Here is a 23,757-nt window from a genome sequence, read left to right on the forward strand (position 1 = left end):
TGAACAGAACTGTTAATAGAGCTCAGTGATGCCATGTGTGTGAAACGTGTGCTGCTGAATATTTGTGCTCTTTCAAATGGATGAACTCGAGTTCCCAGCCTGCAAACGAGGGTGGTAATGCAGAGGAGCAGCTCATGTGTGTCAGCAAAGGAGCAGATGCTGCCAGGAGAGTGGGGGATGAACAGATGCCGAGTAATGCTGGTGGAGGGAACGAGCTGTTTGTGCCTGTTGGGGAGCCCTGCTGCACAGAGGCTGCAGCCTGCAGATTTAAGTAGGTTATGATGTTCTCCCCTATGGCTGGGGCTGGAGGCACGGCCAGTTGACTGCAGAGTGTCACTTTGTGGTACAAACATCAAAAAATCATCTTTCAGAAAGCAATGCCTCCAAATGGGTACATTCCTTTTTTGTTTTTAAATGTAACCCTATCTTTACCAATTAAAGTAACTATTCAATGGTTAGAACACGATCTCTGAGCTATGAGCACAGATCTTGTTTATCCCTTTTGTGGGATAAAATATATTTAGCCTTGCTGGATTTGTAGTTACTATTCCTTCTCTGTGTTTTACGTGGCAGTTAACCCTCTCCTCTGATAGCTGTTTACAGCTGGGAGCAGGGTGACAAGAATGGTGCTCTTTGTTCTGCAGAAAGCAGGGAGCTGTGCCAGGTATCCTGTATCTGTTTTCCAAACTCAGGTAACTTTCTCCTGTACCAGGAGAGATTGAACAGCAGCATTCTTTAACATGGCTGCTCACTGCCAATCTTTGCAGAGAATGGAATCAGCTGGTTAATTTTATTGACAACTTATTGCAAGCAAAAGGTGCCAGGCTGGATGCTGGTGACTGGCAAAGGCTCCTCACAGTAACCCTCACACCAGGATGTGTTTGTGCTCGTGACCATTCCTGCAAGCTGATTGCTTGTATCTGCAAGAAGATTACTGCCCACTGTAATACAACTTCTGGCCTCCTTCCTTGCATGCCAACAAGAAGATTAATTAGAACTGGGCTAAAAATGTATTAATATTTAAGGGAGATATATTTTTCCTGTGCTGCCTCATCTCTTATTCCACCCCAATCCATTACATGTTGTGCTCAGGATCCTCATGCAGCTTCTGCTTAGTGCCCTCTGTACCCTCAGGGAGGTGAGGAAGGACTTTCTGTCTCCATCCTCATTCTCCTTATTCCAGGAGAGTGTGTGAGTTCTGGCAGGAGCAATCAGGAGCCAGCCCAGGATGTTGGACACAGGGCACACTCAACACCCCTCCTGCAGTGGCTCACTGTGGGGCCAGCACACAGCTCACAGGTGCTCTCTGCTTCCACAGCAGCTCTAAGACTGAAGTAATTTCCAGCCAGACTTGGCAGTTGGACTTTCCCAGTGATCTGTATAAACCAGAAGTGTCTTGGGAGGTTTCCCAGTTGCACCATCCTGATTTGGTGTTTACAGCTACAGTAACTAACTTCTGACATTTATCCCCAGCTGGTGCTCTGACTGCTGAGCTTGGTGCCTGTTTGCACATGGGGCCTTCTGATAAGGCAGGCATTTGACCTTTCTATTCTTAACCCATTAACATTTAGAAGAGTTGCTCTCCTCACCTCTGGGGCTGTGTTCCTCCCCCCAACCCCCCTGTTCCTGCCAGATAAGATTACTCCTGGGTTATGTATTGATCTAAAAGCAGAGTGCCAAATGCAGCCCACACCAGTTCAAGGGCAAACACTGAACTCACCGAGTCCCCCTGCTCAGCTCACTCGTGGGAAGGAGGTGACCAGAGGCTCTTTTTGCCCTCTCAGCAGGAGCTGGGGACAGGCACAGGGCTCTCAGTTCTTTACCATTAAACCAGCAGCAGCAGGAGCAGCCCAGTTTGCTGAGGCTGCACCTTGGTGCTCTTTCCTCTTCTCCCTGTGCCTGTGAGCAGAGGAATGGGTTGGAGGGGTGCTGCCACAGGATGGTCACACACTCGTGTGCTGGAGGCAGTGAATTCAGCAACCTGAGTGTGCAGATGAGAGCCAGGAGTCCTTTGTTTGAAGCCAGGGAATGCTGCACTGTCACCTCACCTGTGCAGGTTTATTTCCAGTTTTTGAGTATCAGACAGCAGCAAGGAGCTGTTATTGCTTCTTCAGGTCTTGTTTGAGATTCTCTTGTGCTACTTCAATATCTTGGTGTAAAATACTTGGAAAACTGCCACCAGAATGATGAAAGAAGTGGAAAACAGGCCTAATAATGGATGTTTAAAGTGCTTGAGCTGTTTGCTTTATCCATGAGATGACTTGATGGTCATGCAGGAGGACAACACCAGGAAGAGATTTGGTGGGTGGGGCCTGTTGAGCTGTTACACACATTTTGTAGGAGAATAATGACCACAGTGGTCCTGCTGGCTTTAAAAGCCTCTGACACTGATAATAACTGCAATCAGTAACAAGAATTACTTAGCTGACAAGCCTGATTTTGCCCTGTAAAACCAAAAGCCACTGGAGTAGCATGGATCAAAATTTATTGCAATTATTAATATTTTATTATGTTAAATTAAATGGTTTAAAATAAAACATTGTGGTTTAATGTGCATTTATGACCATTGCACTAAGAACTAAGGTTCATCTATTCTTAACAGGATAACTTACATGAAATTTAATAGGCAGGCACTGTGCTTTTTCCTGCCACTGTTTAAGAGAAAATAAAACCACAGAATGGATGGAGTCCTCTCTCTTAGCACTAGACTATTTTAGAGTGAGAGACTCCTTTTGAGTTGTCTTATCAGACACTCAGTAATTCAGAGTTGAGAAGCTCATTCAAAACTGAAGGAGGAAATCCTTTTTCGTCTTGTGGTCTGTGAATAAAAATAGATGTGAAAGTCTGTTCTACTAATTTTTTAGATGCCTCAACAGCATGTGTGATCCAAAACCAACTGCTTTATCTCCTTAACTACAGTTAATATTATCTTTGTTTACTGCATGTGTTAGTTTTTAGTACTGTGTTTTGATAAGCTTTTCCATTATTTCTAGAAATTCTGATATAATTTACCCAGTTGTTTGGAAACAATTATAAAATACTGTTATGATTTGGAGCTCCAGCTTCCATCTCAACTCAAAATTGCACAAACCATGACTAAAAGTTAATTTAGTGAGGAGAAATGCATCACTCCATCCCTATTAATACAACAAACTGGAGAAATTAAATTTTATCCTTAGAGAGAGAGTTGTTTTAGAAAGAACTAAATCACTTATTTAGTGAATGGGTTGACACCCACCTGTCCTGGTGGGCAGGAATTTTGCTGGCTTGGCCCTCACCACAGCCTGGTTTGAATTTTCTGTGTGGCATTGTCACTGTTGTGGTGTCACCAACCCTCCCTGGCCCTTGGAGCAGCTGAACTGGCAGCTCCAGTTCAAGGACCCAAGGCTGGGAATGCTCCTGCCAATTCTTTGAGTCCTGTTTTGAGTCCTGTTTTACAGCCCTGTTTTCCCTTTTTTAATAAATTTTTTTCCCATTTCACATGTTCCATGAAGTAATTTTTTTATCAGTAGCTCAGAGCAAAAGAAAATCTCAGACTTTTATGATTAAATATTAGATGTCTGGGCAAGCCTTCAACTGAAAATGGCTTTTTGGCTTATCCAGCATACTGTACTTGCTGAGATGGGAGTGTGTGAGCCTCTAGTTGTGATTAAAACACCAAAAGCATGAACATAGGAAGCAATAAAGTCTTATGTAGGAGAAGATTCATCGTTTTTGTGACTTTGTTTAAAGAAAGCCCAGATGTGGGAGCAGATGCCTAATGGATCAATCATTTTCTAAGCCACAGATGACCAGAAAATTAATTAAAAAGAATATGAAGAGGTATTAGAAAAATAAACCTGCAGAATTTAATGTTTAAACACTGTTGCCCAGACTCATTTGGTCTTAAGGTGATCTGCATGAACAGTAATTGTGATTTATCTGGGGATGTTTAACCCTCAGGATGTACATTCAGGAGGTTGTTCAGTGGTTTCAGGGATTGGATTGCTCCAGCTTGCTTCTGCTGCAGAGTTTGTGTCAGGAAACAGAATTTCTGCCTTTGACTGCAGCTCTGCCAGGATTTTCCTGAGGGTATGGGATGGGTGAGGGTGGGATGGGTAAAGGTGTGAGGAGGATGAAGATATGAGATGGATGAAGATGTGGGGTGGATGAAGGTGTGGGGTGGATGAGTCTGGGATGGGTGAGGGTGGGATGGGTGAGAGTGTGGGGAGGATGAAGATGTGGGATGGATGAAGGTGTGGGATGGATGAAGGTGTGGGGAGGATGAAGAGGTGGGATGGATGTAGAGGTGGGATGGATGAAGGTGTGGGATGGATGAAGGTGTGGGATGGATGAAGGTGTGGGATGGATGAAGGTGTGGGATGGATGAAGGTGTGGGATGGAGGAAGGGGTGGGATGGATGAGGATGAGGTGGGATGGATGAAGGTGTGGGATGGATGAGGATGTGGGATGGATGAAGAGGTGGGATGGATGAAGGTGTGGGATGGATGAAGGTGTGGGATGGATGAGGATGGGATGGATGAAGGTGTGGGATGGATGAAGGTGTGGGATGGATGAAGATGTGGGATGGATGAAGGTGTGGGATGGATGAGGATGTGGGATGGAGGAAGGGGTGGGATGAAGGTGTGGGATGGATGAAGGCGTGGGATGGATGAAGATGTGGGATGGATGAAGGTGTGGGATGGAGGAAGGTGTGGGATGGATGAGGATGGGGTGAATGAAGGTGTGGGATGGATGAGGATGGGGTGAATGAAGGTGTGGGATGGATGAGGATGTGGGATGGAGGAAGGGGTGGGATGGATGAGGATGGAGTGGATGGAGGTGTGGGATGGATGAGGGTGTGGGATGGATGAAGGTGTGGGATGGATGAAGGTGTGGGATGGATGAGGATGGGGTGGATGAAGGTGTGGGATGGATGAGGGTGTGGGATGGAGGAAGGGGTGGGATGGATGAGGATGGGATGGATGAGGGTGGGAGCTGCTCAGTGCCAATGCAGCAAGACTGCTTTTCTCACAAGAGCTAGTTATGCCATTAGAGTACAGATCTCTGCACCTCCATTCTTTGTGAGCTTTATACACATTCTGCGTGGTCTTGTGTGTCTGAGACATGCTCATAAAATGTTCATTTTTATGTTAAGTTAGCAACAGGTGAGCAGAGAAGTGAAATACCTCAGAATACTCGGACTTGCAGAACAGCACCAGGGTCAAGGTACTTCCTACCAGCTCAACAGAATCTCCTTTAGTAAAACCTAATAAACTTCCCTTCCTTCCTGGCCCCTTTCCAGTCCTTGTCCTTAGCCCTAATCCATGTCAGAAGTTGTGTTTCCATTTTGACTCAGGGATTGCCCAGCAGGACATTTGTCTCAGCACACAGGGACAGCTGTGTTGACAGTCTCAGTGGCCTCGGGGCATTACAGGCTCTCTGTAATCAGATGAGACCTGTACATGCTTCAGTGCCTTGCAGTGAACTGAAACAACCTTGGTCTGCTTGGATGATGAAGGAAGTGACCACGTTTAGGGGTCTGGCTGTTGTTTTGTGAGACCTTCTAAAGGATACACAAACTGCAAAACCAAGTGAAGGTCCAGGGGTCAGTGAACTGCAGCAGTTCATCAGGCAGCATGAAAAAAGGATGGTTTGATGCTGGAGAAATACATACAAGAAATGCAGAGGATTCAAAGTTAACTTGTGAAATTATGTTGAGTGATTTTTTATATAATGTATGTCCCCTAGATCCCTATCCAGTGTTAACCATTGTACATAGCTATTTTTCAAAATGTTTCTTTTTCTTCCCTTGTACTGTGTGGCAGAGATAAATATGCAGCTCTTTCTATTTGAGAAATCCTAGGAGTTACTGATAACAGCAGTAGGTAAAAGTTAGACAGAAATGGCATTTTTCAACTGCTGGCACACCATTTAACATGCACTTTGCATAGCAATAACAATGACCAAATAAATCCCTGTTGAACACTGGCCAAGGAAATCCATCAGCATGTTTTATTCATGTGGTGTGACAGTGCAGTTAAGTCTGCATTGATTCTGTTTATTTCAATTTAGAGAACATCTCCACTGAGCATTCCATGTAGTTATTATACAGACAAGGAGCAACATCTAGAGCTGACAGCCAAGCATATAAATACAAATCTTTTGCAAAACACTCTGTCATGCTGCTTCTGCAAGGAGAGCAGGTCAGACTTAAACAGAAGCATGTTCTGCTGTTGAGATTTGTGCTGAAATTGCCTTTCCTCCAGCTCTGTTATGATTCTATCAGGGCATCATTTGTTTTAGTCTCCCAGATGATCTCCACAGCTGCATTACTGCACAGAGAGAAAAAACAGGGTTTAAACACACTGAGTAGGTAAAACATGTACTTTACATTGTAACTAACAGTAAAATCCTCTATATTGACACAGTGTAAATAGGAGTTTATAACTTGCTGCTCCCTGAGACTGCAGTGTGGGTGTGAATGGATACAGATCCATGTACAGAGTGCACTAAGTGCTGCAGGTGCCTTGGTTGTCCCAGGGAGGTGCTCAATCAGAATTGTTTGAATGCTAAGGCAGGCCAAAGGTTGTGAACGTGAGGCACGAGCTTGAGGAAGTCCATTCAGGGAGGGAACCTACAGTAATTAGCTCTCCACTTGTTGCAGTTGTTTCCTTCTTAGGATGATTAAGTCACACTGATCTGGTCAACCCAGGTCAACCACAGCGTTACCAAGACAACAAAGTCAACTGGTCACTGCCCTTGAGGCTTGCACAGTCCTGGAGTGGCTCACAGAACCCTGCTCCAGCTTTGCCCTGATGCTGGAAAGGTGATGGGGTAGACACAACCTCAGCTCCTTGTACAAACTCTTCATGCAGCTGGAGTGTGGTTCAGGCTCCTCAGCAATGGTGAGATGCTCAAAACTCCTTCCATAGCAGTGTCCCATTGAAACATCCCTCTGTAACAGTCCCAGTTCCTGCCTGCCAAGAATTTGCTTAACATCTACTGTTAGACTGGAAGGGGTGGGGGAAGGAGAGACCTTGCTGTCATTAAGAAGGAAAAAGAAAAAAAAAGTCTAATCAAATAAATCCCTGTAGTTCATTTCCTCTTACGAGCTCTGTGCTCTGTAATTATATTACCAAAGAAGTCTTTCTTCTCTGAGTTCACGTGAAGCCTTAATGGTTTTATTCCCCTTGGCCCTAGTTCAATCAGTATACATAAAATGACAAAGTTTTTTCAGTTCCAGTATAAAATTGAATTAGAAGATGGTGGGTGTGGTACTTCAGATTAGAGCACACTATTAAAAAGAATCAATTCCTTAAAGGACACTTGCTAGGTTGGGAGTACATTTAACATAACCCAACTACCAAATAGGAATTTTGTTTAAGAGAGCCCAGCCCCACCAACAAAGAGTGCCAGCAATGCAGAATGCCCAACACCCACCAACTGTGAATAAAATAAGATGTTCTGTTACCAGGTAAGTGATGCTGGCAAATGGTTGAACACTGTGAGGTATTTTCATATAATGAATAAAAGGGTTTAAAAGATATTCAGTATCTCAAAGAATTCAATGAATTTTACTTGTTTGCTCATGGAGCTTTACTGTTGCTGTTGGTGGAGATACTGAAGCCAATTTTGAAGACTTTAGATAATTTGTTCTGAAGGAAATGCTGTTCAGGCGAAGCAACACCAGCTTTTTAAAAGGAGAAAACAGAACTTGATGAAGCAAATAGGAAGTGAATGTTTTCATTTGTTGCACATCCACCTTTTTCCTAATGTGTACTAGATTAGCAAATGTGAGTGGTGTTTTATAATTTCAGTTTTATTGCATCAGAAGAAGGGAAATGAACTCTTTGATGGACACCACTGAGCATCTTTTGCCTCTTGTAGCTTCTTAAATCCATTTTACTTAAAATGAAAAAGTATTTTTACTGCAGCACAGGGAACTGAAATGCCTTTTTAGCAACTGAAATGGGATTTGGGGTGAATATTTTGTTACCCGATCCTCCTGTGCCAAGTGAAGCATTAAGTGAAAACATTTTGGTTACAGTTCCATGCCAAGTCATGCCCCCTCTTCTAACCAGTCACATATTAACTCAGTCTCATTGTACCTGCAGACTCCTTGTACAGTAATTTCAGGGTTTCTCATTTCAGTGTTGCAGTCTGTTTCTCTGCAATTGCCATTTGCACTGAAATAATTCATTACACATCCTCCCCTCCATGCACATACATTCTTCATTCTTTATATGTAACTGTAAGCATAACAAATCTTGTCTGAGTTCCATGCCATTTTCTCATCTTTAAATGTTAATAATTAACCAAATTTTGTTAAATGCAGAAGTGCTCAGTCTCTTTTAGGATGAAGGGTGGATGTTTTCCTATCAATCAGTTTTTAAATCTGAGCTCTGAAAAGTCTGACAAACAATGCTTGAAAGAAGCAAATTTTGTTCCTGTTTTGGGGTACAAAATGGCAGGTGATAAAAGGGGGCAATTCAGAATTGAAGTTGGCTGAATTCTTCATTAAGTCCATTCTACTTCTTGTCATTACATTGCATCAGCAAGATTTAAACCCTTCATTTTGGACAAGGGTCACATCTGTAATAAATTATGGTCTCCATTATTTAAACAGTAGCATTGTTATAAATATTTTCTTCCTGTATTTCTGTCTCATAAGCCAAATACTCAGCATTTCTCTTCTTGTAAGTAGCCACACGATAGGCTGCCAAGGCTGGTTTATCATTTGCCTTGGGAAAGGCACTGTATAATATTGCAGGATAAAAACATTTGCAGGCAGAGGTTTGACCCGTGGGGGAGAGAGGTGAGGACTTTGCAGGATTGGTGCCAAGAGACTGAGGCTTGGAGGAGAACTCCCACAGCTGCTGTCACCAGTGAGGGTCAGAGAACTGCAGCAGCCTGTTCCTGCAGAAATGAGAGTGGTTTAAACTGAAATTTGGGAGTGTTAAGATTTTTAGCCGGACCTAAATTTCCTTTCTATTTTTTCTAATGCAACTTTTACGTTTTGATGTAGGGGTAACTGGATGAACATGTGAAAGAAAGGCAGTTTTGGTGTCAAGGCACTGCTTTTCAGAGCTGTATCTGCAGGGTCCATTCTTGTGACAAGGAACTTGTCATCACAGCAAAGAAGAGAAATCCCCACAACCTCTTACTTAGAGTAGCAAGGTTTCACTGGAGAATGCAATATTTTAGGGCAAGACATGAGTTTTTTCCTAAGAGCAGCCAAGAGTATTGACACAAGGAGTCTTCTAGGGCTGTGTCATACAGAGCACAATTTGGTGATGCAGAGGTCACACTTTGGCCCCTGGCGAGTTTTGGGGGTACCTTTAAGCAGCTCCTTTGATGTTGGTGGTAATGGTGGATCATTTGCAACTGTAAATGTATTTTCTGCTCAGTCCAAGTGCCCAGGAATACAGGAGGCTCTGCAGAGCACGGGTAAGAGGCCTGCTGAAGATTGGGTTGTTGTTTGCCCCAGGCAGTGAAACATATTCCTGGAGTGTGCGTGGGTGCTCAGGGCTCCTTCCAGGCTCTGCCCCTGACTCAGCTCTGCTGCCTCGGGCTCTCAGGGAGAGTTACCTGAGCTCTTAATTCTCCCATTAGAAAATGTGGAGGTTATTGTTTGCTCACTTCCCCATACCAGCCTCACAGGGGTGTGAGTTAATGAACATCTGGTAACGTGTGGAAATAAATGCTGTGGAAGTGGCGGAGCAGTAGCAGGGCTCACACAGCGGGTTGGGAATCTGCAGCTTTTTCCTTTGGGATTGTGCTGTAAGATTAAATCACCATTTTAGCAAGGCACCTGTGGAGCACAGCATCCCTATCTCCAAATCCCCTCTGTGGCCCGGTGAATGCTCCTGAGCCCAGGACAGTTCTGTGCCACTCTGGGAGCTCTGTGCAACCTCGTGTAACCCAGGTACGTGCAGCTCATGGCACACGGCTCTTGACGAGTGTTGTGTGCCCAGCTCCAGTTCATTATCCTCACTCATCTGCCACTCATTAAGGAAAGAAAAAATATACTGTTGTCTGCAAAAATCGGATTTGTTACCCGGTGTGCAGCAAGCCAATAATGGCACACTCGAGACAGACATTGATTATTTATTTCAGAGCTGCCAAGCCTGGCTGTGCCAGGTGGAACTCCACAAATCAACCAGCAGAACTTTTTACTATTTATACATTTTAGCAAGCAAAGGGATTTTTACATATTCCACACTTTGCAAGAATGCAAGAAAGCTTCCTGATCTCTCTGTCCCTCGCTGGATGCTCAGTGCCTGGACGTCGGGAGCACCAAGCCCCGAGCCCTTCCCTTCTGCGGGGCGCTGCGGGCGGGCCCCGCAACTCTCCGGAGCGAGCGTCCGCCAGCCTTTGGCAGTGCCGGCCGGTCCTAGAAATGCGGCTGGCTGCTGCCGCGGCTGCCAGGAGCCTCCCTCGCCCGGGCCGTCATGTGAGCAGTGTAAACAGCCCGGCCGGGCGAGTGGGCGGCCCGGCGCTCGCCAGTGGGGCAGAGTTCAGTGCCTGCGGCGGGGTTACTGCCGAGCGCCCGGCGTTGCCATAGCGAGCATTGCATAACGCTGGCAGCGGCCCCGGCCACAAAGGGCCCCGCGTTCCTTCTGCTCGGTTTGTTCATTGTTGCCGAGGCCCGCTTTGCTGTCGCAAATGGAGTTGCAGGCATAGCTGCTGGGGGAGGGAGAGGAGCTTGTGGTGGAGCTCCTTTACTGGGGCGCTCGCAGGAGCAGAAGCTTTGCATGCCGGTAAAGGCTGTGGGAGTCACAGAGGTGTTCAACTTCCTGCTACATTGTCTTCTAAAAGGAAGTGATTTGGTGTAGAACTGAAATTTGCACCCAGCTAGAGAGCCCGGGGCATCAGAACATCAGCATTATGGGGTACAGCGTGACTGCAAGAATTAATGCTCCCATATCATTGCATAGATCGGATGGATCGCAGGAGATGGGAGTTTGTGGGAGGCTGAGAAGTCAGGAAACTTTTTTGGATAGAATTAGTAGAGGGAAGGTGGAACATTGCAACATGGGAAGCTGCATTTGGAATCAGGCCATCATCCTCTGGAGAGCTCTGCTGAAGTTGCATCTGCATTTACATAAGTTTTGGCATGAGAAATCAATGTCCATGAAGCGACTATTCTGTGCTTTCCCTTTCTAGATGATTAATTAAAGTGGCGGAGGGATTGATTTGACTACAAGCTGTCTCCTGAGGTTTCTGACTGTAGTGTTTTTGTTATGTGGGATAGACCAAGGTCTATCTCTTTGGCTGGAGTGATTATGTTTTTGGCTGTCCTGCTTTTTGAGGGTCTGGCCATTGGGTCAGTGGCAAAGTCCTGTTTGACTTACATGGGCCAGAATCAGAACTGCAGTTTTGCCTACACAGTGTGGTGTATTTATCGTTCCAAGAGCAAACAGATTTAATATTAAAGTTGTGCTGAAGGGTCACCAGGTTTATTTGGCAGACGAAGGTTGTGGTATTTCAGTCATTTGCCTCTGAAAGATTTTGCTGGCTGCTGTGAGAGACTTTTTGTTCCTTCCCCTTGGGTTTGTACCTTTTCCACTGTGGGGTCCTGAGCATGTTAGGATGCCTGTGTGACCTTTTGTGTGGCAGGACTGCAGAGCAAACCTAGCTGAGAACAACAGGGTGTTGCCTCTACCTGTGCTCTTACAGCTCTTCTGCCAGGACAGTGAGACCTCCTGCCCCAGAATGGAACTGCAATCTGTCCTTGAGCCAGTGGTGCAGGACTCGTGTGAGCTGGGCATGGCTTCTTGGTGAATGGCTTAACAACCCTGTCCCAAGCTCTGCCCCACTGAGCTGTTCCTTTCTTCAAGCATTTTACAAAACAAAATAAACTAAGGGAGGAGTGAAGTCCTGTGGTCTGCTCCTCAGAGACTCCTGGTTTTGCTGGTGATTTGTATTTCAGTTTTAAAACATCAGTGGTGATTGTGGGATTGCTGGGCTTTTTGTTCTCAGTCAGGGCAACTTAGACTGTCAGGGCCCAGATGAATTCTGAGGCACTGTGGCAAAGCCAACAATAATAATGAGGAATGATCTGGGAGCTATTCTGGACCTGCCTGATCACTTCATCTGGGCCTGGTGATGCTCATTCCTCCCAGTGCTGGTGGTGCTTTGGGCTGTGTCCTTCCCCTGTTACTGTCCAAAACACCAGAGTGACCAGAGGCATCCCAAAGGGATACATAATGGAGCCCAGTAGAGACCAGCCCACCTTTTTTTGGGATCAGGTCAGTCTATCCCTCCTGGGAGCTGACACAGACAAGAGGAGATGGTTCTGAGAGTGTGGTGTGAAATTCCCAAAGGCCACCAGCTGCTGTAGTCCTTGTCTGCTGCTCAGGCTCTCCACTGAGCATTTCCATCCACCTTGCTGGCCTTAGGGAGGAGCTGAACTGAAATGCTGCTGCCTTGTCCAGGAGCTGTCCCTCCTGGAAATGGTGTCCCTCAGCTGCAGTGACACCTCCGTGACAAAGCAAGGTGCCCAGTAGTGACACACCCAGCCCCTGTCAGGTGCTTTGGCAAACGGGGTCTCCGTTGTTGGGATGACATTTGGCCCAGCTCTCTTATCTGCTCTGGAGAGCCTGGGGAATTTTGAACTTTAAGTATGACTGTGTTTTCTGCTAAAAAGGACAGGTTCCCAGGAGCATTCCTGGTATTTGCAGTAGAAATCAAAGCAGTTTGTGATGACTTGATTTGAGAGCCCATTCACTGTTTGGCACCAGCCTCTAAGGAAGTCCTGACTGCTTGAAATGTTATCCTTGTTGCAGAGCTCCTCGGCTCCAACTGGACAGAACTGTTCACCATACTCTCAATTTTGGAGTTTTATGCAGTATTTTGTATATTTTGGGCTAGATCTTCAAGTCAAGACCAAAATATTGAACTTGATTCAATATTCCATGGGAAGACAGTACAAGGAGTAAAGGGTTCCTAGTACCCAGGATTACTGAGACACATCTTAGATTTCATCTAGAAATCAGAGAACAGACAGAACACTTTCTTTAGAAGGATCCCAAACTTCTTTACATACAAACATATAATTATTTCCATTTCACTGGTGTGAAGAGCAGAAGATAAAAATACTGTGACTAAATATCAATTCAGAAATAATTGAGTTGAATTTTGTTTCCTGTCTTACACAGCAGGGCCTGATGCCCTCTCCAAACTATTTTTTAAGTTACTTTTTAAAATTAGCTTTAGCCATCATAGCTTCTATGTATTTTTGGTCTTGAAAGGAACCATCAATTGTTTTTGTTTGAAGACATTGAATATGAACTTGTTCCTGCAGAGCTTTGTGCTGTAATTTATCAACAAGGCGCTGAGGCACAGACGTCAAATGAATACCAGATTTCAAATTATGATAAGCAATTGTGTCATCCCTGTGAATAGACATCAGTCTCTGCTGAGAAATCATCAATAATTCATTAAAAAAAATAAATTAGTACAGAGCCATTTGGATAGGTCTTTGCAAACAACCAGTCCTGTGTTCTGTCATAATTCCTGTGAATTTAAACCCAAAGGATGCTTATTTTTTTAAAGAGAAACACATGGTCATGCCCAGCTCAAAAAAATGTGTTCCCTCAGGACCTAATTACCCTTTGTCTCTGGGAGGGATGGAGGAAGCTGAGTGTCACCTGTCAGAGGTGTGCTGGGTTTGTCCAAGGGAACGTGCAGAGCTCTCCCAGAGTATTTTATGTTAATTTTCCAGTCATTACATCTTCCCCACTTCCTTTACCCTCTACCTACACCAAACCCTGAGATTATTATTTCCGATCTTAAAATACAACTCTCAGAATAATCAGTACTTCTTTACTATAAGGAGAGGGAGGATGCTGCTGGTTTAAAAATTTCTTGAGCTTCCCTGTCGTAGGTGGCTTTTCATTTGACAGTTGGCATCCTGCTCGAGTCCATTTCTCTCCCAAATTGGAGGTTGTTACATTCCAATAAGCACACAGCATCTGTTCTCTGTAGAACATGATGTTGCAAGATGCTGATCATTTATCTAAGTGGGCTATTTTCAATTGAATCAGAGATGTACATGCAGCCTAACAGCAATAATTCCCTCCTGTCTGTAATTGTCCATTATAGGAAGAGGAATTTATAAATAGTTATAAAAGTCAGAATTTATAAATAGTTATAAAAGTCAGGATTTAGAGGCTGTGCTTCAAGACCTAGGGCTAGCTGGTCTTAGCTTATCTTAGCATAATCTCAAAAATAAAATTCTCTGCTCTACTTTGGAAAGCATGAAATAATTTCTGTTTACACATTTTTTTCAACTACTTTGAAGCTGTGATATAAAGGTCACTGATTGCCTCTAGTCATCACATGGCTTTTTCACTAATTGTGCACTCGCCTCATTTTGTTCTGTGGGATCTTTTGCTTCTTGATCCAGTTTCATTGCCGAGATGTTCATTTCATAAGTTATAACTTTATACAAAGGGCATCCTCTGTTCCAACACACACGTTGTGGTGGTTGTTCCCAGCTGGGAGCCTCGTGCACAGCAGCTCACCTGCTTCCACCATCACCCACTGACCTTTGGGCTGATTTAATGTAAAATGGGGATAAGGAGGAGAAGTTAAGCCAAAAAGTTTCCTGGTCTCTAGCCTTGGACTGATTAAGGTTGTGCAGGATAAAAAGGCAATAAGAAATGGGAAAGCTCTTTCATCCTGACCCTTTGGTGTGTAGTGGGATGGAAAATCACATGGGCACCTTGAAAGTTTGGCACTGGTGTCCTGGAATGTGTAAATGGAGACCTTAACATCTGCAAGAAGTCAGTCCATTGCCTGCTCCCTGTAAAAGCCACCCACAAAGGTTTCATGTCAGGGCAGAGAGGTCCCTGCTGGTCCCCATGGGGTGACTCTGGGGTAACCAGAGGTCCCCAGGGCCTGGGGATTTCCCAGCTCACAGAGGGTCAGGTCTCAAGGTTATCCCACAGCCCATTTGCTGTTTGTGGAGCCACGTGGCCATCACACAGACCAGCTGTTGGGTTTAACTTAACCTTTAGAGCAGTCATGAGAGCTTAGTTCATGAGCAGAATAAATTACACGGAAGGCTTCAGGAGAGGATTGTCCATGTGAACGCCCTGGCTGCTGCTCAAAGCTCTGTGGAAGATGAGCAGTGGAAAATTGGACAGGGATTGAGCAGTCTATCATGTAAGGAGGGTATAACTTGGCGATATATATCTGTGAAGGCTTTGAAATCTCTACCTTGGCCAAAAGTGACCTCCCAAATGACAGGAATCTGGGCATCTTGAGCACAAATGTTCCTAGAAAGATGAGCCTACAAAACTGTGCTGGCTGCTGGCAGGACCAGCAGGGCTGGCAAAGTGCAGAGTGTTCCAGGCTGAGGTGGGAGAGCAGCTCCAGCCCAGGGCAGGCAGAGGAGAGCCCTGGAGAGGAGCTGGCACCAGGCAGAAATGGTTGCTGATGATTTTGGACATCTCTCCTTCTCAGCTGTGAGACTGCTGGGCCAAACCTGCACAAGGTGGGACGGTGCCTTATGCTGATGTGATCTGCTCTGGGCACTTGGAGATCCCCACAGAGGAGCTCCAGGATATCCAGGACATCCACTGCATCCTTCCTGGGCAAACCTTGGGAAGGGCAGCTGCAGATGCCAGTGTCTGCTCAGCTTGGAGGGAGGAAAGCAAAGGGTGAGGTGGAGAAAGCCAGGGGTGCTGTCTGGTTCTTGCTGCCAGTGGATGGATACACAGGAAGGTGCAGGATTTTGTTTTCTGCACTTGATGTTTCCTGTGACTGCTGAAATCAGTGAGCAGAGACAGACCCTTCTCCACACTGCAGCATAATTCTCCATTTCCCTCTCTGGAGGCTGCAGATCCCCTGGCACAGCTGTGAATTCCCTGTACAGTGCACAGCATGAGTTTCACTGAATATTCCTGGAAAAACAACTCTTCTGGAGCCTTATTCCATTAAAAATATTTTTTTCCTCCTATTCATCTCCCCATTTTCCCCAGCATCCAAGCAGCTACCTGCATTCATTATCAGACACGTGAAATCCCATAAGCATCCCTTCCAGACCATAATAGTTTGATGGAAATATGGCCAGGTGCCCAAAGCCCTGTGCCCTTCCCACAGCCCCCTCCAGCAGCATGACCTGGGAGGCCTCTGGTGCAGGATTTCTGTCTTGGTGTGTGCAGTGACTGACAGCAGCAACGAGGAGCTCTGGGGCAGAGGACAGCCAGGGGAGCGCTGTCTCCTGGGAGGAGCTCCAGTCTGCTCCAGGGAATGTGCTAATTTTCACTCCTTTATAGTCCTTTATCTCAGCCCTTCGACCTTGAGCTCAGAGGCATTATCAGCCTTAGCCAGAAAGGCAGCGTGCAGTTAACCACTGAAATGCTGAATGTTTCTCATACAAGGTCCTGAAGGTAAAAGCAATGAATGCAGCTTAATTTAATAGTGCAGCACCTCGGGGGACTGTTCAGGTTTGGGCAGAACCTATTTATGATATTAGGAAAAATACTGTTTTCATGTATGATTTTGTGAGCAGTTTTTGAAGTTTGATGTCCCTTCAGGGTTCCCTGGGCATGTGGAGGCCTCGTGGAAGCCTGTCCTGTGTGCATGGCAGTGTAGGAACTCGGCTCTCTCCATCACCTTTCCATCCTTGCTGTACCCAGTTACTGATATCCAGAGCACAGGCAGAAAATGACTGCTCTCATGTTGTCTGTGGGTCCCTTACTATCATGGGAACACGTTTCCAACTTCATAAAGTATTATACAAACTCTTACCATAAAAGAAAAGTCACCTCCTGGAGCAGTCTAGATGAATGTATTTATTGCCAGTCCTGCTGACTTCCCCGGGTGCCTCTGGGTTTGTCACTTGGCTGTGTGTGAGTTCTTGTGTTTGCAGAATGAGCTGGGAATGCTTCCCTGGGCCATGGTGGCTGTTAATGAGTCAGGAATGTGCTTCTGTGCATGTGTCTCTTGTTGGGCAAGATCAGCTTCTCTTCTGTACCTGACAAATAGGATGCAAGAAGAATATTTCCTTTTCCTTGCTGGCAGTAAGTGGTCTCTCTATGACCAGCAGTAACTGGGTAAAAGCAGAATTTTGGGTAGAATATTCCTGCTCAATCAGTTCAGTGTTGATGGAGTTAATTTGCTCATGCCTTCAGATTGTTTTGTTTCCAGGGATTCTAAACCGTTGCCTCCAGCTGTTCATTTCCATTGACGAGGATGATCTTTATCTGTCTAAACTAGTTAAAACCTGCTCCACTACCCAGCAGCCTTTTTGGAAACAGCCCAATAAAGCTGAGTGCGGTGGCTATGACACCAAAGCCTCCTGGACATCATAAATTCCAAGCCCTACTTTTTTTTCCTTACCTCTCACTGTTGGAGCACCCTTCCTGTTTTAATGGGACTCTTCACTTCCTCCATTTAAGCCCTGCCCAAAAAGGGGAATGATATTTGAACTGCAAGTGATCAGTGGAAGAATCCCTGTTAGATAATTTGCTGCTTTAATATTGTCAGGTTAAGGCTTGACAGACCTCGAAGGTTGCATTCAAACAACTGAAGCACTGTCACACTTGGACTCAGTGTGGCTGTTTCTTGAGATGTTTTAGGTGAATCATATTTATAAATGTGCTCAGTTTAAGGCTTGTTGTGACATGCTGGTCATACCTTCAGGGTCACCTGGGCTGCTTCCTCCTCAAACAGGACTGAAAGTTTGTGTGAAAGATGCAGAGGCAGCCACCAGATGCACCAGGGCATCCTTCCAGGGCTGAAATTCAGGTGTCTGGTGTCCATCAGGCAGAGATGTGTCTGTACCAGAGGGAATTGCCAACAACACAAAACTTTCTGTTGCTGTAGTGCTGCTAGAGGGACCAGAGCTGGAATGTGCAGCCTGGTGGAGGAACTCCTTCCCTTGTGCTGGGGTTTCTAACTCACATTATTTGCGCCTGAGCTGGACAAGAACATATAACACAACAAAAAATCTAATGGTCAGTTTGGACATAAATCTCTTCAATTACTGTTAACAGCAGTGGGAAAATCTGTGGCCAGAAGATCTCTCCTGAAGACCCAGGCTGAGGTTTATTTTGGGATGTGCCAAGGAGACATTTCCCTGTAGTTTTGTTGCAGATGTTGCTGTGCCTGCAGGCAGGGAGGGAGCAAGGCCTGAGCAGGGCTGGGATGAGGCTCCTGCTCTCTGCTGCAAACAGCTGGAGAGGTTCAGCTGCAGCCCCTGGCTCTGTGGGAGAATGCTGTGTAGTCATTTTGCTGCTGAGCCACCTCACAGTGATTATCAGACTTCCAGAGCAGGGAAAAGGTCTGAGAAAAAGACCAGTTTAACATGTCATTATTGGGTTTTAGCAGCTGTGTGTTATCCTATTGTTACTAATAACCTTTGCAACTTTGTGAGCAATGTTTTCTTGGCATCATTCAAACATAATGACTGGGGGGTCACATTCAGCTCTCAGTTGTGTAAATATGGAATGTTCTCTTGGCTGTCTGGTGCTATTTGGCTCATGGTCCCTGCCCCTAGAGTCCTGCAATCCAAAATACCCAGGCAGGGAGTTCAGTCACAGTATGCTCTGCATACCAGCTGGGTATGCAAAGCACAAAATAAACACATGAACAGCTACTATCAAATCCAACCATATAATTACAACTCTGCTGTCCTCTGGTTGTGGTTAGTGGATTATTCCTGAGTAAATGACAGCAGGAGTTTGCTTGGTACCTTCCCAATGTAATTCACCAGTAGATTATGAGTCTGTCAGAAAAATGTGTTTTTAAAGGGGTTTTAAATTTGATTGGGATAAATCAAGAAAGAGAATTTACAAAATAGATGTTGCTTGAAGTAAAGCAGTCACAAAGTCTGCCTTGATGGTAAGAGAAAAGGGAGACCTTGACAAATCCATGAGGAGGGTGTTGGAACTGCTCTTTCTCTTTCAACTCTCCAGTATCCAGGCTTGTAAGACTCTTAAGCTGGTTTTATATGATAAATAAATTTATCTTGATTTCATTCTGTGATTAAGATGATCTCTCTGTTCCAGAGTGGTCTGTACAAAGTTCTCAGCAGTGAAGTGACTGATTGCCCTTCTCATTTCCAGGGATCTTCCAGATGATCCTGCTGTGCAGTGGGACACACAGCTCCTGGCCACCCTTGTCCTGGAGCACATAGAAGCCAAGAACATCAACCTGGTAATGTGACACTTTCTGCAGCACAGGCAATTGCCACGTTACTCCTGAGCCAGTGTTCTGGGCTTTGTCTTTCCCTCTGGAAGGTTTCTTTAGAGTCTCTAAGGTTAGGATGTATCTTCTCTCTCAGGAGAGCTTTCTTTGCTTCCCAGTGAAAGATGAAAAATTTCACTTTTCTAACTCTTCAAATGGTTTCTGTATTTTAAAGCAACCATGTTGTGATGGAGAGAGCCAAATTGGGCTTTAGACTTAGGTTTAGGCTTAGATTTGAAGCCCATTGGCAGATGTGTGTTAGAGAGCTTGATTAGCAGGGTTATAGGTCAGGATTGAAGAATATTAAACTGGGGAGATTTCCTGGCACTGGAATAGTTTGGGGTTTTTTCCCACAGAACAGGAATAAGGGCCTAAGCATGGAAAGGGTTGTGTTCTGTTCTTCTCTGTAGAACCCTGCTTTGATCAGGCATGGCACTGTCACACACTGATTAGCAGCAAAATCACGAAACTCTCAAAGCCTTTCAGCACTTCACAAAACAAGAAACCACATCTCCTGCAGCATGAAAGCCCCACGAGCACAAAACCAGCATCATGCATCCAACTTTGTATTGATTCTGAGGCTAATTTTCCATGAAATTCATTGCTGTGCACAGAGACAAATGCAGTTTTCCTGGACTCCTTTTGTGCCTTTTGGCCCCCTGGATAGATAGGTTTTAATCTAATCTGAAAGCTCCAAACACAGGAGGATTTGTATTGCATGTTTGTGACTCTCAGGGGCGCAGGGACAAGTGCACCAAAACCCCAGAAGAAATTCTGAAAACACCAGAACTCCTCTGGATGGTTAGGAAGGATTAGATCTTTGCCTCGGGGAGAATTAAACTCCAGCTGTTTGTGCTGGGGGAGGCTGGAGTTCAACTGAGCAGGGAAATGTGGGGTTTGCAGAGCAGGAAACATTGCTGGGCATGTGCTGGCCCTGCCAGGATGGAGCCCCTGCATTGCCATCAGCTCCTCCCTGAGCAGCACCAGCACAAATCCCTGCAGCAGGACACAGCAGCAGCACCAGGGCTGCTGGTAATGAGCTGCCCTGGAAATGTGCATTATTTGAAGTGTCCCAAGCAATCACACAGCTCTCAGCTGTGTGCTGCAATACCGTTCATTTAGGAGCAGACTGAATTTGCCAACAGCAGTGAGAGAAGAACCTAAGTACCTTTGTTACACATCCTGCAATTTAAAACTTCAGAGCTTGCTCTCTGTGATATCTCTGCTGTCCTAACCCAACGGCCTTGCCTTGAAAGATAAACTGAGTCCATTTATCACTAATGTTGAAATTGATAGAATTGGCTGAACATGTTAAAAGAGCCTTGAAAAAAGCAAAAACTAACAGAGTTTCAGAGCAGCTCAGTGGAGTCAGCATGACTGGAGGGTGTGCATTGTTGTAGCTATTCCAGTGGGAAAACTTTCCCCAGTTCTCCCAGTAGTCACAGCATTGACAGTGGTATCTTTATTATCTTTATTTGCAGAACATGTTGTGTGCCATCTGGCAGTGGAGCAGGGGCTGCAGTTCCAGCATGTCTGAAAGGAAGGATTGCAAGGCAAGGAGTCCCACATGCTCTGTGCAGTTTCCTTCCATTACATGGTTACTCATTTGTTCAATTGCCCTGGAAGTCCAGGAGTAGCTCAATCTTTTTGGGAGCTACAGGGACATATTTCATCCAAGCTCTACATTAAATAGTGCAGACACAGAAATTAATGGTTGATGTACTCAAAGCCAAAACTAATTTATAGACGTTGGGAATTATTTCCTGCCTTCTGGATTTCCAAGCAAAAGCCAGTGTTGCAGGGAGAGGCAGCCAAGGCTGCTCTGTCTCGATCCAGATTAGAAAGTGTTTGGTGTGTAAAAAGAAAGTTACACAGTATTGTGTGAGCTCCAGGCAGGCTCTTGTTGCTCCTAAATCAGACTCAAAAGACGTCTCCAAACTCAGAAGGGACTCAGAGGGAGTTGATTTCTCCCTGGCCTCTGGGAGTGCAAGGAGAGATGCTCAGGGGGAGGCCATGAGAAGTGGAATTGCTTGCTGTGGCATTTTAAGGAATGGCTCTTATTAAAAAGCAGAGACCTTTGTGTCCCCAGAGCAGATGTGTGCTGTGTTTGAAGCACTGTGTGACACCAGAGGAGGAGGAGAACCTCAGCTTTGAGGTGTGAGGAGGGATCATGGAGTCCAGACCTCTCAGGAGTTTTCTCTTCTGCTGGTAATTGAGTAATTTCCTCTGTGCTCTCCCCTCTCCGGAAGGGATTTCTGGACCTGTTTGTCTTGGCTGCTGCTCTGGCTTCCACCAGTGAAAGCTCCATTTCCTGAATACCAAGGTCACCCAGAAGAAAAACCAGCAACAGCAGCAGCTCCCATTTCAGAACAGGTGTGGGGAGGGAACTCCCTCTTGCCCTAAAGATTTCATTGAGCAATAATTTCCACATGAAGTATATTTACTATCCCAGCCTTTCGCTCCCAGAACTGGCTAAGCTTGTTTTTAAGCCAGACACTTTCAAGATGTTCAGGTTTTCTCATCCTGTCCTGATTGTTTGCTTGATTTCATCATCATCCTGGTTCAGGTTGGGAGTTAAAATCCAGCACAGCAGGAGCTGCACTTGTGGAAGGAGCAAATGCTCCCGTGTGAAAATATCTTCAGCATGTGAGAAAGAAATTCAAATTCCTTATCAATGAAATGAGTCCCTGAAGCCAGAGGGATTGATTTACATGTGATTGCTGCCTGCTTTAAGTCATGAGCAGCACAGTGGTGCTGTGGAATCAGAGCCCTGATTACTTATATAGATATTTAGATGATATATGATATATTTAGGGTGGGACATCCGTGCTGACCCAGGGCCAGATGTGTGCTGAGAGGGATCAGACAAAGGCAATGCCACCTTGGCCAAGTCACTGTGCAGATACCTTGGGAATTGTATTAAAATTTCCTTTATTTCAAGAGACAGGCAATTCAGTAAACAATTACAGTAAACTGGACTGCAGCAGTTGAAAAGGGCTCTCTGAAGTCTCTTCAGCTGGTTCAGACGTTACATAAGCTCAGCAGCTTCCATTTCAAAACAGATGTGGAGAAGGAAAACCTCCAAAGGTGTTTCTGAACAGATAATTCCCATGTCAAGAATATTTCCTAACCCAGCCTTGTTGCTCCCACAGTTGGCCCGAGCCAGTTTTGCAAAAACAATGATTAGTTTATTTAGTCTGCTCACTGAAGTCTCTTATCTCAGTCTTCTGGTTTGTTCTCTTGTAACCTCCACAGAAGAAAAAATGTGTGTTTTGGCTTGTCTGGGGTTTTTAGTTTGATTTCCTAAGGAAACAGGAATAATGCAATTGTATTTATATGTATGTGCACATGCATGTTTCAAAAGACTTTAGAGCCCATTGGCTAATTTCAGCCATGTTTGACAGCAGGGTGCTGCTCTTAAAAATGTTCTCTTTGTACAGGTTGCATGAAAATCAGGGGTTAGGCAGGAGACAAACCCTGTCTCTGTCCCCATTGAGTAAAAAGGTTTAGTGCAAGTCCAGCCCTTATCAGACTCACACTGTTATTCACCTGAACAGGAATTTATTCTGCCTGCAGTGAGTGGGGTATGTTGTCATCTTAGGGAAGTACCACTCTTAGTAGGAGTGACTTCAAAGTGTGTTTTTTTTCTTATCTGTGAAGTCCAGGATGCTGTGCTCACCCTGAGCTGTGCTGAATTTCATGGTGAGCTCCTCCACAAGCTGATATCCACAGGGAGGGCTCAGCCCCATGGCCCTGCAGAGCTCTCTGCTAGTGCTGATGTGCAGCAGCAGCAGCCAAAGTTGAACGCATGCTTCTTCTCCTTATAAAATAGGGGTTGACTAAAAAATGTTTCTTTGTATGTGAATGAAACCAATTTTGCTCCCACCAGTTCCTGCCAGCAAAGAGCAGCCTGGTGCTTGCTGGCCACTGGGCAAAGTGCAAAGTCTGACTGTGGGCTTGTCCTGGGTGGGTTTATAAGCAGGCTTGTGTGAAGTTTGTGAGGTTTGAAGTATTTATGATCGCTGCCTTTGTGTTTCCTCTCCCTTGACTCAATATCCCCTGGCTGAGAGGGCCTCTCCTGCTGGAGGAGCAAGTTGCAGGATGGGCACGGTGGCTTTTGATCTTCCCCTGCTCTCTAACCCAGTGCCCCAGGCTCTGCATATAAAAGAGATTTTGGGAAGGGAGGTGCTGTGAGTGAGCAATGCTGCAGCATTTCCTTCCCTGAAGAGAGAACAAGCTGGCAAGGAAGCAAACATTGCCTGAAACGTGGGAGTTGATGATTTCTTCCTGCTCCCAGAGAAGGGAGCTGTGGAGAGCTCTGCTGCTGGGCCTCTCCCAGAGCAGGCACTGAGCTTTGCACTGTGCAGGGACTGGCACTTTCACTGCCTGCAAAGAGGATGGGCACACATTCCCTGTCCATTCTACACTCTGTGCTGCCACTTTAGCTGCTTGGTTGGGACTGGGAGCCTTTAAGTGCCCATTGCAGAGCCCCACAGAGGGAGGGGGTCCCCAGGGTGATGCCTCAGACACTGCTGGTGGGTCTGAGGGCAGGGAGCCTGGGGGGTTCTGTGCTCT

General features: G+C 45.5%; 1 protein-coding gene across 1 annotated transcript in view; it reads left to right on the plus strand.

The window, feature by feature from the left end:
- The window catches only part of PIGL (phosphatidylinositol glycan anchor biosynthesis class L), a gene marked incomplete at its 5' end in the record, with an annotated part of 52,187 nt that overhangs the window by 13,921 nt on the left and 14,509 nt on the right, over nucleotides 1-23,757 (plus strand). The window contains one exon of the mRNA XM_039720877.1: nucleotides 19,062-19,152. Within this exon, the coding sequence (XP_039576811.1) occupies nucleotides 19,062-19,152 (91 nt within the window). The remainder of the gene's footprint in view (nucleotides 1-19,061; nucleotides 19,153-23,757) is intronic.

The sequence above is a fragment of the Passer montanus genome, unplaced genomic scaffold, assembly GCF_014805655.1.
Source record: "Passer montanus isolate IOZ18808 unplaced genomic scaffold, ASM1480565v1 scaffold44, whole genome shotgun sequence".
NCBI classification, from domain to species: Eukaryota; Metazoa; Chordata; class Aves; order Passeriformes; family Passeridae; genus Passer; species Passer montanus.